General features: G+C 41.8%; 1 protein-coding gene across 1 annotated transcript; it reads left to right on the forward strand.

Annotated features, from left to right (window-relative positions):
• Window positions 1-13,025: 13,025 nt before the first annotated feature.
• Window positions 13,026-16,722, forward strand: LOC127301182 (putative pumilio homolog 8, chloroplastic). Its single transcript, XM_051331402.1, has 6 exons — window positions 13,026-13,819; window positions 13,958-14,141; window positions 15,019-15,182; window positions 15,787-16,045; window positions 16,139-16,280; window positions 16,363-16,722. The coding sequence occupies exons 1-5, from the start codon at window positions 13,041-13,043 to the stop codon at window positions 16,253-16,255; spliced, it is 1,503 nt and encodes a 500-aa protein (XP_051187362.1). The 5' UTR covers window positions 13,026-13,040; the 3' UTR covers window positions 16,256-16,280; window positions 16,363-16,722.
• The last annotated feature ends 731 nt before the right edge of the window (window positions 16,723-17,453 follow it).

Raw genomic sequence — 17,453 nt, forward strand, 5'->3', positions numbered from 1 at the left:
TGTAAAGGTGAAGAATGGAAATTTAAAGGTAGCACTCAAGCAATTTACTTTGGAATGGCGGAGAAATACCATGTAGTAGGTAGGTAGGTGGACACAAATGGCATAGTGGTTGGCTCAAGTATTTGGGATGCATGAGAAGTATTCCTTCTCGATACAAGGTTTAGGCTAGCAAGGCTATTTGAAACAAACACAAGGATGAACCGGTGCAGCAAAACTCACATAAAAGACATATTGAAAACATTATAAGACTCTACACCGTCTTCCTTGTTGTTCAAACTCAATACTAGAAATTATCTAGACTTTAGAGAGACCAAATATGCAAACCAAATTTTAGCATGCTCTATGTATTTCTTCATTAATAGGTGCAAAGTATATGATGCAAGAGCTTAAACATGAGCACAACAATTGCCAAGTATCACATTATCCAAGACATTATAGCAAATTACTACATGTATCATTTTCCAATTCCAACCATATAACAATTTAACGAAGAAGAAACTTCGCCATGAATATTATGAGTAGAGCCTAAGGACATATTTGTCCATATGCTACAGCGGAGCGTGTCTCTCTCCCACAAAGTGAATGCTAGGATCCATTTTATTCAAACCAAACAAAAACAAAAACAAACCGACGCTCCAAGCAAAGCACATAAGATGTGATGGAATAAAAATATAGTTTCAGGGGAGGAACCTGATAATGTTGTCGATGAAGAAGGGGATGCCTTGGGCATCCCCAAGCTTAGACGCTTGAGTCTTCTTGATATATGCAGGGGTGAACCACCGGGGCATCCCCAAGCTTAGAGCTTTCACTCTCCTTGATCATGTTGTATCATCTCCCTCTCTTGATCCTTGAAAACTTCCTCGACACCAAACTTAGAACAACTCATTAGAGGGTTAGTGCACAATCAAAGTATACATGTTCAGAGGTGACATAATCATTCTTAACACTTCTGGACATTGCACAAAGCTACTGAAAGTCAATGGAATCAAAATATCCATCGAACATAACAAAACAGGCAATGCGAAATAAAAGGCAGAATCTGTCAAAACAGAACAGTTTGTATTGACGAATTTTATTGAGGCACCAGACTTGCTCAAATGAAAATGCTCAAATTGAATGAAAGTTGCGTACATATCTTAGGATCACTCACGTAAATTGGCATAATTTTATGAATTACCTACAGAGAAAACATCCCAGATTCGTGACAGCAAAGAAATCTGTTTCTGCGCAGTAATCCAAATCTAGTATGAACTTTACTATCAACGACTTTACTTGGAACAACAAAACACTAAACTAAGATAAGGAGAGGTTGCTACAGTAGTAAACAACTTCCAAGACACAAATATAAAACAAAGTACTGTAGTAAAAAACATGGGTTGTCTCCCATAAGCGCTTTTTCTTTAACGCCTTTCAGATAGGCGCAGAAAGTGTGTATCAAGTATTATCAAGAGACGAAGTGTCAACATCATAATTTGTTCTAATAATAGAATCAAAAGGTAACTTCATTCTCTTTCTAGGGAAGTGTTCCATACCTTTCTTGAGAGGAAATTGATATTTAATATTACCTTCCTTCATATCAATGATAGCACCAACAGTTCGAAGAAAAGGTCTTCCCAATATAATGGGACAAGATGCATTGCATTCAATATCCAAGACAACAAAATCAACGGGGACAAGGTTATTGTTAACGGTAATGCGAACATTATCAACTTTCCCCAAAGGTTTCTTTGTAGAATGATCAGCAAGATTAACATCCAAATAACAATTTTTCAGCGGTGGCAAGTCAAGCATATTATAAATTTTCATAGGCATAACAGAAATACTTGCACCAAGATCACATAAAGCATTACAATCAAAATCTTTAACCTTCATCTTAATGATGGGCTCCCAACCATCCTCTACCTTTCTAGGAATAGAAGCTTCGCGCTCTAATTTCTCCTCTCTAGCTTTTATGAGAGCATTTGTAATATGTTGCGTGAAAGCCAAATTTATAGCACTAGCATTAGGACTTTTAGCAAGTTTTTGTAAGAACTTTATAACTTCAGAGATGTGGCAATCATCAAAATTCAAACCATTATAATCTAAAGCAATGGGATCATCATCCCCAATGTTGGAAAAAATTTCAGCGGTTTATCACAGTAGCTCAGCTTTTAGCGATTTAGCAGTTTCTCGTGCTTTGCATTAGAAGTGGAAACATTGCTAACACCAATTCTTTTATTATTAATAGTAGGAGGTGCAGCAACATGTGTAGCATTAGCATTACTAGTCGTGGTAATAGTCCAAACTTTAGCTACATTCTTCTCTTTAGCTAGTTTGGACTATTACCACCACTAGTAATGCTAATGCTACACATGTTGCTGCACCTCCTACTATTAATAATAAAAGAATTGGTGTTAGCAATGTTTCCACTTCTAATGCAAAGCGAGAACCGCTTCAAATCGCTTAAAATCCGAAATCCGCTCGTGATAAAACTGCTGAAATTTTTTCCAACATTGGGGATGATGATCCCATTGCTTTAGATTATAATTGTTTGAATTTTGATGATTGCCACATCTCTGAAGTTATAAAGTTCTTGCAAAAACTTGCTAAAAGTCCTAATGCTAGTGCTATAAATTTGGCTTTCACGCAACATATTACAAATGCTCTCATAAAAGCTAGAGAAGAGAAACTAGAGCGCGAAGCCTCTATTCCTAGAAAGCTAGAGGATGGTTGGGAGCCCATTATTAAGATGAAGGTTAAAGATTTTGATTGTAATGCTTTATGTGATCTTGGTGCAAGTATTTCTGTTATGCCTAAGAAAATTTATAATATGCTTGACTTGCCACCGCTGAAAAATTGTTATTTGGATGTTAATCTTGCTGATCATTCTACAAAGAAACCTTTGGGGAAAGTTGATAATGTCCGCATTAACGTTAACAATAACCTTGTCCCCGTTGATTTTGTTGTCTTGGATATTGAATGCAATGCATCTTGTCCCATTATATTGGGAAGACCTTTTCTTCGAACTGTTGGTGCTATCATTGATATGAAGGAAGGTAATATAAAATATCAATTTCCTCTCAAGAAAGGTATGGAACACTTCCCTAGAAAGAGAATAAAGTTACCTTTTGATTCTATTATTAGAACAAATTATGATGTTGACACTTCGTCTCTTGATAATACTTGATACACACTTTCTGTGCCTAGCTGAAAGGCGTTAAAGAAAAGCGCTTATGGGAGACAACCCATGTTTTTACCTACAGTACTTTGTTTTTATTTTGTGTCTTGGAAGTTGTTTACTACTGTAGCAACCTCTCCTTATCTTAGTTTAGTGTTTTGTTGTGCCAAGTAAAGTCGTTGATAGAAAAGTTCATACTAGATTTGGATTACTGCGCAGAAACAGATTTCTTTGCTGTCACGAATCTGGGATGTTTTCCCTGTAGGTAACTCAGAAAATTATGCCAATTTACGTGAGTGATCCTCAGATACGTACGCAACTTTCATTCAATTTGAGCATTTTCATTTGAGCAAGTCTGGTGCCTCGATAAAATTCGTCAATACGAACTGTTCTGTTTTGACAGATTCTGCCTTTTATTTCGCATTGCCTCTTTTGCTATGTTGGATGAATTTCTTTGATCCATTAATGTCCAGTAGCTTTATGCAATGTCCAGAAGTGTTAAGAATGATTGTGTCACCTCTGAACATGTTAATTTTTATTGTCGCTAACCCTCTAATGAGTTGTTCTAAGTTTGGTGTGGAGAAAGTTTTCAAGGATCAAGAGAGAGGAGTATGATGCAACATGATCAAGGAGAGTGAAAGATCTAAGCTTGGGGATGCCCCGGTGGTTCACTCCTGCATATATCAAGAAGACTCAAGCGTCTAAGCTTGGGGATGCCCAAGGCATCCCCTTCTTCATCGACAACATTATCAGGTTCCTCCCCTGAAACTATATTTTTATTCCATCACATCTTATGTGCTTTGCTTGGAGCATCGGTTTGTTTTTGTTTTTTGTTTTGTTTGAATAAAATGGATCTTAGCATTCACTCTATGGGAGAGAGACACGCTCCACTGTAGCATATGGACAAGTATGTCCTTAGTTTCTACTCATAGTATTCATGGCGAAGTTTCTTCTTCGTTAAATTGTTATATGGTTGGAATTGGAAAATGATACATGTAGTAATTGCTATAAATGTCTTGGGTAATGTGATACTTGGCAATTGTTGTGCTCATGTTTAAGCTCTTGCATCATATGCTTTGCACCCATTAATGAAGAAATACATAGAGCATGCTAAAATTTGGTTTGCATATTTGGTTTCTCTAAGGTCTAGACAATTTCTAGTATTGAGTTTGAACAACAAGGAAGATGGTGTAGAGTCTTATAATGTTTTCAATATGTCTTTTATGTGAGTTTTGCTGCACCGGTTCATCCTTGTGTTTGTTTCAAATAAGCCTTGCTAGCCTAAACCTTGTATCGAGAGGGAATACTTCTCATGCATCCAAAATTCTTGAGCCAACCACTATGCCATTTGTGTCCACCATACCTACCTACTACATGGTATTTCTCCGCCATTCCAAAGTAAATTGCTTGAGTGCTACCTTTAAAATTCCATCATTCACCTTTGCAATATATAGCTCATGGGGCAAATAGCTTAAAAACTATTGTGGTATTGAATATGTAATTATGCACTTTATCTCTTATTAAGTTGCTTGTTGTGCGATAACCATGTTTACTGGGGACGCCATCAACTACTCTTTGTTGAATTTCATGTGAGTTGCTATGCATGTTCGTCTTGTCTGAAGTAAGAGCGATCTACCACCTTATGGTTAAGCATGCATATTGTTAGAGAAGAACATTGGGCCGCTAACTAAAGCCATGATCCATGGTGGAAGTTTCAGTTTTGGACAAATATCCTCAATCTCATATGAGAAAATTATTAATTGTTGTTACATGCTTATGCATAAAAGAGGAGTCCATTATCTGTTGTCTATGTTGTCCCGGTATGGATGTCTAAGTTGAGAATAATCAATAGCGAAAAATCCAATGCGAGCTTTCTCCTTAGACCTTTGTACAGGCGGCATAGAGGTACCCCTTTGTGACACTTGGTTAAAACATGTGCATTGTGATGATCCGGTAGTCCAAGCTAATTACGACAAGGTGCGGGCACTATTAGTATACTATGCATGAGGCTTGCAACTTGTAAGATATAATTTACATGATACATGTGCTTTATTACTACCGTTGACAAAATTGTTTCATGTTTTCAAAGTCAAAGCTCTAGCACAAATATAGCAATCGATGCTTTTCCTCTATGGAGGACAATTCTTTTACTTTCAATGTTGAGTCAGTTCACCTATTTCTCTCCACCTCAAGAGGCAAACACTTGTGTGAACTGTGCATTGATTCCTACATATTTGCTTATTGCACTTATTATATTACTCTATGTTGACAATATCCATGAGATATACATGTTATGAGTTGAAAGCAACCGCTGAAACTTAATCTTCCTTTGTGTTGCTTCAATGCCTTTACTTTGAATTATTGCTTTATGAGTTAACTCTTATGCAAGACTTATTGATTCTTGTCTTGAAGTGCTATTCATGAAAAGTCTTTGCTTTATGATTCACTTGTTTACTCATGTCATATACATTGTTTTGATCGCTGCATTCACTACATATGTTTTACAAATAGTATGATCAAGGTTATGATGGCATGTCACTCCAGAAATTATCTGTGTTATCGTTTTACCTGCTCGGGACGAGCAGAACTAAGCTTGGGGATGCTGATACGTCTCCGACGTATCGATAATTTCTTATGTTCCATGCCACATTATTGATGATATCTACATGTTTTATGCACACTTTATGTCATATTCGTGCATTTTCTGGAACTAACCTATTAACAAGATGCCGAAGTGCCGATTCTGTTTTCACCGTTTTGGTTTCAGAAATCCTAGTAACGAAATATTCTCGGAATTGGACGAAATCAACGCCCAGGGTCCTATTTTGCCACGAAGCTTCCAGAAGTCCGAAGAGGAGACGAAGTGGGGCCACGAGGTGGCCACACCATAGGGCGGCGCGGCCTGGCCCTTGGCCGCGCCGACCTGTAGTGTGGGGCCCTCGTGTGGCCCCCTGACCTGCCCTTCCGCCTACTTAAAGCCTCCGTCGCGAAACCCCCAGTACCGAGAGCCACGATACGGAAAACCTTCCAGAGACGCCGCCGCCACCGATCCCATCTCGGGGATCCAGAGATCGCCTCCGGCACCCTGCCGGAGAGGGGAATCATCTCCCGGAGGACTCTACGCCGCCATGGTCGCCTCCGGAGTGATGTGTGAGTAGTCTACCCCTGGACTATGGGTCCATAGCAGTAGCTAGATGGTTGTCTTCTCCCCATTGTGCTATCATTGTCGGATCTTGTGAGCTGCCTAACATGATCAAGATCATCTATCTGTAATTCTATATGTTGCGTTTGTTGGGATCCGATGAATAGAGAATACTTGTTATGTTGATTATCAAAGTTATGCCTATGTGTTGTTTATGATCTTGCATGCTCTCCGTTACTAGTAGATGCTCTGCCCAAGTAGATGCTTGTAACTCCAAGAGGGAGTATTTATGCTCGATAGTGGGTTCATGCCTCCATTGATATCTGGGACAGTGACAGAAAGTTCTAAGGTTGTGGATGTGCTGTTGCCACTAGGGATAAAATATTAGTGCTATGTTCAAGGATGTAGTTACTAGTTACATTACGCGCAATACTTAATGCAATTGTCTGTTGTTAGCAACTTAATACTGGAGGGGGTTCGGATGATAACCTGAAGGTGGACTTTTTAGGCATAGATGCATGCTGGATGTCGGTCTATGTACTTTGTCGTAATGCCCAATTAAATCTCACTATACTCATCATAATATGTATGTGCATGGTCATGCCCTCTTTATTTGTCAATTGCCCAACTGTAATTTGTTCACCCAACATGCTATTTATCTTATGGGAGAGACACATCTAGTGAACTGTGGACCCCGGTCCAATTCTCTATACTGAAATACAATCTACTGCAATACTTGTTCTACTGTTTTCTGCAAACAATCATCTTCCACACAATACGGTTAATCCTTTGTTACAGCAAGCCGGTGAGATTGACAACCTCACTGTTTCGTTGGGGCAAAGTACTTTGGTTGTGTTGTGCAGGTTCCACGTTGGCGCCGGAATCTCTGGTGTTGCGCCGCACTACATCCCGCCGCCATCAACCTTCAACGTGCTTCTTGACTCCTACTGGTTCGATTAAACCTTGGTTTCTTACTGAGGGAAACTTGCCGCTGTGCGCATCACACCTTCCTCTTGGGGTTCCCAACGGACGTGTCAACCACACGCATCAGGCAGCGGCATTATCAGTACTAACACCAGAAAATTGCTCTCTCATAACAAGATTTAGTAAAGCAGGTTTAATTTCATAAAATTCTGCTGTAGTGGCAGGTGGAGCAATAGGTGTGCATATGAAATCATTATTATTTGTGCTAGTGAAGTCGCACAACTTAGTGTTCTCAGGAGTATTCATTTTAACAATAATAAAAATAAGTAAAGCAAACGAAATTAAGTAAAGTAAAACAAGTAACTAATTTTTTTTGTGTTTTTGATATAAAGAAAGCAAACAAAATAGAAAATAAAATAAAGTAAAGCAAGACAATAAACAAAGTAAAGAGATTGGATGTGAGAGACTCCCCTTGCAGCGTGTCTTGATCTCCCCGGCAATGGTGCCAGAAAAAGAGTTGCTTGTGATGGTAAAGCACACGTCCGTTGGGAACCCCAAGAGGACGGTGTGATGCGTACAGCAGCAAGTTTTCCCTCAGTAAGAAACCAAGGTTATCGAACCAGTAGGAGATGAAGGCCACGTGAAGGTTGTTGGTGAAGGAGTGTAGTGCGGCGCAACACCAGGGATTCCGGCGCCAACGTGGAACCTGCACAACACAATCAAAATACTTTGCCCCAACATAACAGTGAGGTTGTCAATCTCACCGGCTTGCTGTAAACGAAAAGATTAAACGTATGGTGTGGAGAATGATGTTTGTTTGCAAAGAACAACAGAGAACAGTGATCAATGTTCAAGAAATCGTTAATCTTAACTTATCGGCCAGCCTCAAAATGAAGATTAATCGCTTATCGTCCGATTAATCGATTTTATCGGTTGTCCATTTATCAGCATAATTTTTTGTATATTCCAATTTGCAGCACTCAATTTTGTATAATATGCTATGTAAAAATAATATTGGAGCATTAAGCAGAAGTATTACCATGATTATTTGCATTTGAATCAATCAAAATGAAAATTTTGAGCTAATGCACAGTTGTACAAGACCATAGGAAGAAAATAACGACTGCCATACAAAATTTCAGTGAAATTAAATGGACAATCAGCCGAAATATCTGTCACTAGAGTGAAAATCGTGCGAAATATCGGCCCTCAGACGAAAAATCGGCCGAAATATCGGTGCAACGGTAAATTAGCCGATATGATGAAATATTATCGGTTACCACCCGATTCACGATAAATCGGCTGATAAATCGGTATCTCGGCCGATTTTTTGAACAGTGATAGTGATTGCAGTAGATTGTATTTCAGATGTAAAAGAATGGACCGGGGTCCACAGTTCACTAGCGGTGTCTCTCCAATAAGATAAATAGCATGTTGGGTGAACAAATTACAGTTGAGCAATTGACAAATAGTGAGGGCATAGCAATGCACATACATATCATGATGACTAATATGAGATTTACGTAGGGCATTACGACAAAGAACATAGACCGCTATCCAGCATGCATCTATGCCTAAAAAGTCCACCTTCGGGTTAGCATCCGCACCCCTTCCAGTATTAAGTTGCAAACAACAGACAATTGCATTAAGTACTATGTGTAATGTAAACAATACAAATATTCTTAAACAAAGCATTGATGTTTTATCCCTAGTGGCAACAGCACATCCACAACCTTAGAACTTTCTGTCACTGTCCCAGATTCAATGGAGGCATGAACCCACTATCGAGCATAAATACTCCCTCTTGGAGTTACAAGTATAACCTTGGCCAGAGCCTCTACTAGCAACGGAGAGCATGCAAGATCATAAACAACACATATATGATAGATCAATAATCAACTTGACATAGTATTCCATATTCATCGGATCCCAACAAACACAACATGTAGCATTACAAATATATGATCTTGATCATGATAGGCAGCTCACAAGATCTAAACATGATAGCAGAAGAGGAGAAGACAACCATCTAGCTACTGCTATGGACCCATAGTCCAAGGATGAACTACTCACGCATCAGTCCGGAGGCGAGCATGGTGATGTAGAGCCCTCCGGTGATGATTCCCCTCTCCGGCAGGGTGCCGGAGGCGATCTTCAGAATCCTCCGAGATGGGATTGACGGCGGCGGCGTCTTAGTATGTTTTCTCGTATCGTGGCTCTCAGTACTAGGGTTTTCGCGACAGAGAGATTATATAGGCGAAGGGGCAGAGTCGGGGGACGCTCGAGGGGCCCACCCCATAAGGCGGTGGGGCCAGGGGTGGGGCTGCGCCCCCCTAGGGTGTGGCCGCCTCGTCGCCCCTCTTCGTCTCCTCTTCGGACTTCTGGAAGGCTCCGTGGAAAATAAGACCGTGGGCTTTTGTTTCGTCCAATTCCGAGAATATTTCTTGTGTAGGATTTCTGAAACCAAAAACAGCAGAAAATAGGAACTGGCGCTTCGGTATCTTGTTAATAGGTTAGTGCCGGAAAATGCATCAAAATGATATAAAGTGTATATAAAACATGTGAGTATTGTCATAAAACTAGCATGGAACATAAGAAATTATAGATACGTTTGAGACGTATCAAGTCCCTAGGAAATCAACCTCCGCACACAACGAACGGTTCCGCGTTGGAGACGGCCGACTTACGATGACAGGTTAAAACCTTTTGGTGTGGCTCATGGAATAGGTCGACGTAAGGTAATAGTTGTAGTCGGTCGCTTTCATTGGTGTCCCCTGCAAGGGCATCAATGGAGACGGTCGTCACGTGTGGATAAAACTTGTACACCCCTGCAGGGTTAAATCTTTTCGAAAATCCGTGTCCACGGTTATGGACGACTTGGTGACAGATGCTTGATCATAGAGAACTTGAACCAATCGTAAAATTGTCAACTCAGTGAGGAGAGGGATGCCTTCTCCAGGGTTAGGGAGGAGGTGATCCAAACTGAGTGGTTACAGAGGATGATGATTTCGGTGGATACAACATTTGATCAGTAGAGCTACTGATATCGCTCTCTTATCCCCTTTGGAAAACTGGCTTTATTCAAAAGAAGCTCCACATAAAACCTTGCATACGAGCTTTGCTAAAAGGTTGTACCAAGTCTTGTTGAGTCCCTGTACTCGGGCTGTCGTCTTTCTGCTGCAGAGAACATTGCCCCAGGTAAAGATGACGGTTTCTATACCGGCATTGACTTTGAATACTAATTTGTGGTTCCCAGGTAGCAGCTTGGGGTTGCGGAATGGGTGAACAGTACGTTGTTTGTTCAAGGCCTCTTAAGCCGTTTGCTAAACTTGCTATGTATAATAGCATAATTTGCTTCTGCTGTTTGTTGAAATAATGGGTCTCATAACACATTCCTAATAACTACCGCAACGACCTTCGCAAGCCACCTATTTGTCCATTACAATTAAGGGATTGCCCCCATGGTTACTTATTAAGCTTGTGAGTCCCTTCTTATCCACCTCTTCCATACAATAGTGCACCAAACACGAGATGTCACTTCCCACCGTATACACTACCGAACTTCCAACGGTAGTTCCCTCCTGTGAGCCTTAAGCAAATATTACATGGTCGACATCGTGCAACATCACAAGAGAAAACTAACATACAATCATAGTGCAAAGGTATAAATTATCTTAATTCATATAGTAATACTACTAGGGTTTCTCCATCTCCCCAAGAACGGGATGAACTACTCACACATGGAGACAATCAAAAAACAAAACTTGCGTATGGAAACGAGATAACAGTATAAATCCAAGTATAAACCCACAATGGTAATGGAGATTACAATCTAATGGGATGGAGAGAATGGAGATGATGATTTGTTGTGGATGATGATGATGATGAATGTCATGATGCCTTGTCCTCCAATGATCCGGATAGCAGCATGGATGAGGCCATTTCTTGATCTCCCTTCAGATCTCTTCTGGGGCGGTGTTCTGGTGTTTTTTGTCGCGTACGTGCTTGGATCTCAGATCCGTCTGCGAGAGGTGAAAGTATTTGGTGAGGTGGTGCTTCCGACGGGTGGTACGGGCGGACGGTACGGGCAAGGCCCGCCCGTACCGATGCCCGTTAAACTTCCAGAAGGTTGTCCTCGCATTGTCCTTTCGCCCAGACGCGCTATTAAGTGCAAAAATGATTTTTATCACATCAAAATGTCAGGAAATGATAGTTTTCATTGATATTTCATTATTGAATTTTTATTTGCAGATCATGAGTAGACAAGCATAAAAGGGCGCGGTAGCGCAGTGAAATACAAAATCCCTACCACTACTTAATGAAAACTTAATGAAATAACGATACTAAAATATGCTAAAAATATACTCATCATAATCTTCTCAGAACAAATTTAAACGACCTAGGTGGATTTGCATAAATGGCTCGAGCAACACAAATGCCCACCACCCCACCCGAATAACCAAAATAAAGATCCACCAAATGTACAACTAGAACAGCTACCGAGCTCAAAACACCTTCACACCAGGTCTCACACTTTTGGGACCCATACATAAGCCCCAGTGCACGTAACCATCTCTTTGGGATCCCGCACAATTCCATCCGTGATCACCTTGCACAAATCAGGAGAATTGGGGGTAGGGGGCACCGTTAAACTATATTTAAGGATTACATGCATAATTGGTGATTTTGGGGAGAGAAGATATGTTTAGCACAAGATCTAGGGGTGGGGCCGTGGGGGTGTGTGTGTGGGGGGGGGGGGAGGAGGAGGTGTGTTTCTAGCCGGATCTTATCCCGTCCTAATCGTTTTGCTAGCGTGCCTCCTACGTGTGGGGCCATGCCTATCGGTCCATGCCAGCAGAATGATTTTGGAGTATTGGCTGGTTTAGAACCCGATTGAGTCAATACACAACACCACGACAACGATTAATCAATTATCGAATCGACGACTAAATCGAGCCAATCACGCAGGTACAAGGACAGCAGAATCATTTTACTCTAAATATTAATGTCATTAAGTTCCCACCCAACGATGGATTCGACTCGATCTCGGAGTAAATAGGCAAACTTTTATTGTAGTACATTTATATCCTGTATACGCCTTCTGGCGCAAGATATTGCGTATGTATTACGCTTTATCAACGAGGACTTCTTTTATACTGGCATTACCTTACATGACAACAATTTATATCTAAATTTGTATACTTCAATCTCAATTTTATTTTTGTATAGTTTTCTCCTCAAAATATAAAATAAATCTCAATTTTTTTTTCACTTAGTAGGAGAACTTAGCATTACACATGCAATCTCATAAAAAAAATTAGGTTTCAACGGACAAGATGAAGTTGCTTCAATGGCACGAGCCCATCCCAGCTACCAGCGCTGAAGGTCCCACCCATGCGGGACCCACACGCGAGTCAGCTGTGCACGCAGCCGTCTCTTCGGGCTCCCGCAGCAATCCACCTGAGCTACACACCTTGCGCGAACGCCACAACGAACTCAACAAACAAACTCTACTCCGTCCAAAAAAAAAAAGAAGAAAAAAGAGCAAAACCCCACGGATCCCGACGCACAAAACCCAACCGCGCCTTTCTCTCTGCTCTCTCCCTCCCTCCTTCTTCTCCAAGGAAGCAAGCAATCCGGGGGATTAAAAAAAATTCCGTCTCAGATTAAGGAAGGCGATCCCCCCACCCAGCCTCATACCTCCAAATCCCCCGTTTCCAATTCCAGTCCGCGCTCAAAGGCGGGGGCTTTTTCTCTCGTCCCTGCTCGAAGTTTCTTGGGGGTTTCTTGTCAAGAAACGGCAGCGGGCCGCGGGGAATGGCTTCGGAGCCGGCGGCGGAGGCGGAGGCGGAGGAGAGGCGCCTCTGTGAGGAGGACGAGCTGATGTTCGAGGACATCGCCAGGGAGGTAGCGCGGCTCGGCCTCCGCGACTTCCCGGAGGTCGACGCCGAGGAGGAGGAGGGGCGGCAGGAGGAGGAGGAGGAGGACGCAGCCGCGGCGGGGCCGGCGAACGGGCTCCTTCCTCATCCGGTAATTCTTCATCGCCCTACTGGCCAGCAGCTGTTCCTGTACGGCCCGCCGCCGCCACCGCTGCTCCCGCCGCGCATGCTGCCGCCGCCGTTCTCGCCGCCAGCGCTCGGGATGCCCGGCGACCACAAGCTGCCCGACGGATGGTGGTTCGCGGTCGCTAATCCCGGCCGCGGCCACGTCCCTGCGCCCGAGAGCTCCCACGGCGGGGGATCTGCTGTCCCCCCGCGCGCCGCCTGGCCTAGAGCTGCCCCCGGCGACGCGGCGTGGCCTGGGCCCAGAGCTCCCCCCGGCGCGGCGGCCGCCAACACGCAGCTGGCTGAGGCCTGCGTCCAGTACCTCTGCAGGAACGAGGAGCAGGTGCTCGACACGCTGTTCCAGGGACGCCCCGAGGCCGCGGACGCCAACGCCCGGTTGATCGTCACGCACGCCGTCCCTCTCCTCGAGAGCAGCCAGGGGGCGCGCCTGCTCGGCCGCGTCATCGACGGCTGCAACGATGGGCTCCGGCACCTGATCGTCGCTAGGATCACGCGAGACGCCAAGAGGTTCTTCAGGATTTGCGGCGCCAGGTATATGTTCCACACACACACGCCCGTCACGTTTCTCTGCCGTTGTTTCTGTTCTTCTCGGTCCGTCGCAAAAGATGTTACAGCCATTTCGCAAAAAAAAAAAAATTGTTACAGCCAAGTTTGTTTGATGTCTTTCAGGTCCGATGAGGTGGTGGGCATGATCAGGTCTTGCAGATCCGAGAGGTCCCTGCAGCTTGTCAGAAATGCCATCACGCCATGGATGGCTCCCTCGATCATGCACCGTCTTGTGACTTCGGATTCCAATAGGCTTAAGGTGGTGCAGGCCTTCGTACAGTGCGTTCCTGAGCCCTACTTTGCTGAGGTACGTCGATTCTCTTCCTCCATCCAGATTCATGTTAATGTGAGATTGCATCAGTCTGGTTGCTTATGAAGCTACTCTATCCATATTCCATAGCAATAACACAGCTAAGACATGGTTGCTATTGCATTGTCTTTATATATAATAACTTAGGCATGTGTATATATGTATCCTACCAGAAAGGTAGTTCTCTTTTCCTTTGGGTGCACAAATGATAAAACACTGCATTATCAGCCTTTGATGTTTAAGGCGAGTATACCCTTTTCAAGAGTCAGTCAGTGCAGGAGTATTATGTTACATACACACAAGTTATTTAATACATTTTTATTTGGAAAATCAATTGTGTGTTGCTCACATTAATGTAGTTTGGGGCAGAGGTAGTATGTTTTGTTCTTTTGCCTTGAAAAGGTAAAATGAGAATATAACTTCTAAAATGTGTAGTAATAACTTCTTAACTTACCGAAACAATGACTATGCAAAGAACTATTCAGTGGTCCTTAACATCAGCGAGAACTTGAACCTTGCCCACATTGGAGAGCAAAGTTTAGCTATTGTCCATCAATCTTTTAGTGCAGTAAGATTTTGATCGCTAAAAATGCATTCTCCTTGCTAGGCAAGGTTATGTGATCATTGTTTTTTTGGACTAGTAATCGACCCTTTGCTTTTGCTCTCTTGCAAATAGGTACCCTTTCCATTTCATAGCTATAAATTGGCCCCAATCATGATGTCTGGACATTAACTTAGAAACAAGAGATTCTAGTTAAAAATAGTTTGGGACAATATTATTGATATATTTTGGCTCCTATTGGAATGTGCCACGGCCAGGATTTCTATTGTTTCTTTTTTTTTCATGGGTTGACACTTTGCATTATATTGGCAGTTCATTTTTGATGCTATTGCTAAGAACTGCTTAGCACTTGTTATTCATCCGCATGGACTGTCCCTGCTGCAAAGCTGTCTGGAGCATGTCGAATGGACAGCAAAGGATAATATATTGTCAACAGTCGCTCGTTGCAGCTGCGATCTTGCTCAACATCGTTTTGGGTAACTATTTATTCTGAAATCCGAATATATCCAACTGAGCGTCATTCTATTCCTTGCAAACACACAAAACTGCCATCTGATCGTATTTTAGTTAACCTGAACCATTTTGTTACTTTTAAGTAGATGCTGCAGATATATTAGCCGATAATTCAAGCTTAGCTCAATTTTTGTGTTCTCATATTATTTCTTATGCATATCTGGTACATAAGAATTATCCATCTCTTTTTTTTTGCGTCAATGTAAATGGTGCTAGTTGTACAGTGAGGTTCTGCGCCTACAATGTTTACTTACAGTTCAGTTTAACTCATACATGTTCTGAAACGGAATTGTGTTATCTCAGAACTGCTAATAAAGCCACTGATATTTGATAAGCAAACTTGCTAGAAGAGATGACTAGGTTGTACTGTGGCTAAAACTGTTAGAAGTTCATAAGGATAAGAGTTAGCAGAGCTCTTGATTTTTGATGGACGTTATGTGAGGTTTTGTTATCTCAAAATTATTTATTGCTTCTGCTACCACCTTAAGTAGTTTTGGAATCTGGTGATCGATGAATCGCAGCTTGAGCCCTGAAAGTCTTACCATTTCTCTTCCTTGTTCTTTCCAGAAACTACATTGTTCAGGATGTCCTGAAACAAAGAGATCCATCGCACTTGGAAATTATCGCATCCCGCTTCAGACATAATTATGTGAAACTCTCAAGACAAAGATATAGCAGTAATGTGGTGGAAACATGTCTAGAAGTATTTGATGATAGAGAGCGATTTGCCATTGTTGAGGAATTGGTTTGGTTTCCTCGCTTCAGAGATTTAGTGACAGATGAGTTTGCTAACTATGTTATCTCTAAAGCCCTTAGAACCTGCAAGGTAACTTTCCTCAGCCATGATTTACTTCCATATAAGTATATATTATATTCTCTACAACAGAAACACAAATGTGAAGAGCTACTCTCTGTCCAGGCTACTCTTCGGCATCGGTTGGCCACCGCTATCCTTTCCCTTCCACATGTCAATCGCCGTCACCCTCATTGTCTGAGGATGTTTAACACACTTTCTCTGCTTGGCTACAGAGATTGAAAAGAAATAAGTTCAGAGTTAATAGGTAACAAATACTTTCCTCTATACCTTGTTATATGATACTTATATTGATTTGCCACTGCACTGATTCAGCCATATCTGGGCAGGTTTTCGGAAGAAGCTGATCCTGTACATTCAGAGCTGTTGTGGCTGGAGATGTTGTCAGCTCATGCGGTGGGCGTTGTTCTGTTTCATCTGGAGATATGTGCTAGTTGTGTTCTTGGAGCTTGTTTGGATGTGGGCTGTTTTTCTGGGGGAGCTTTTGCTAAAACTCCCGAGATAAAATACCACCATCCAAATACGCATTTTGTCTGTGTGAACTTAAACTTGTCTTGTTATGTGTTGTGCACTTTTGTGTATGTGAGATGCCTAGCTCCAGGCGTTGTTGTTAGTTTGTTGATACTTCTATTGTTAAAAAAGTGAACAATTCTAGTCTGCAGTTAATATATGTAGCCCTGTTAAATCTTCGGATAAAGAGTGATATGGAATGAGCTTTTTCGCCCGGCGCTTCCCTAAAGGCGTCATAAGAGTCCTCCAAATCATCTATTTTTCAGAATTGATCTGATTTCTTTTATAGCCCTTTATAATAAAATGGAACACACACAAGCTACAAAAGTACACCAAAATCCTCCAAAGTCGTTGCATCTAACTCTATCCTTTGTTTTTTCCCAAACGTGAAGCAAAACTATACAAACTGGACTAGTCTCGCAGTTTTAGAAAACTACATGAGCTGTCCACTCCAATGAGTGAGAACACAAACTCTTTCGGAGAGTATCTTTTCTAGGACCACCGATTGCTTTACTCAATGGACCAAGATTCAAATTTTGACTCACTAAACTGGTCTGAGAAGGGGACACCGACTTGAAACAGTTCCTAACCTCCCTCAATAGGGCTCCATAGAAGCCCAGGTCTTGGGGAGGTATTTTGGCTCCTAGGTGTGTATGAACATATTATGAAAAATTCCAAAAAACACATTTCAAAATATTCAAAAAATGCAGAAATAAATCCGCGTGTACATTCAAATATTTTGTGTTCGCACATAAAGTTTTTGGAAAAAAGAAAAAAATTATGGCTTCTAAAAAAATGACAAAAAAATGTTTCATAAATAGTTATACTGGAGCATCACAAATTATCCTTTTAGCACAAGCCATAATATGTTTTTTTCGAACATAAAATGTATGTTTGTACACGTGGTTTT

Source organism: Lolium perenne, chromosome 5, assembly GCF_019359855.2.
Source record: "Lolium perenne isolate Kyuss_39 chromosome 5, Kyuss_2.0, whole genome shotgun sequence".
NCBI classification, from domain to species: Eukaryota; Viridiplantae; Streptophyta; class Magnoliopsida; order Poales; family Poaceae; genus Lolium; species Lolium perenne.

Coding starts and splice junctions, on each gene's coding strand:
- LOC127301182 (XM_051331402.1), top strand. CDS start 13,041: ATGGCTTCGGAGCCGGCGGCGGAGGCGGAGGCGGAGGAGAGGCGCCTC. Junction 13,820..13,957: donor TTCAGGATTTGCGGCGCCAG/GTATATGTTCCA, acceptor GATGTCTTTCAG/GTCCGATGAGGTGGTGGGCA. Junction 15,183..15,786: donor CTTGCTCAACATCGTTTTGG/GTAACTATTTAT, acceptor TGTTCTTTCCAG/AAACTACATTGTTCAGGATG.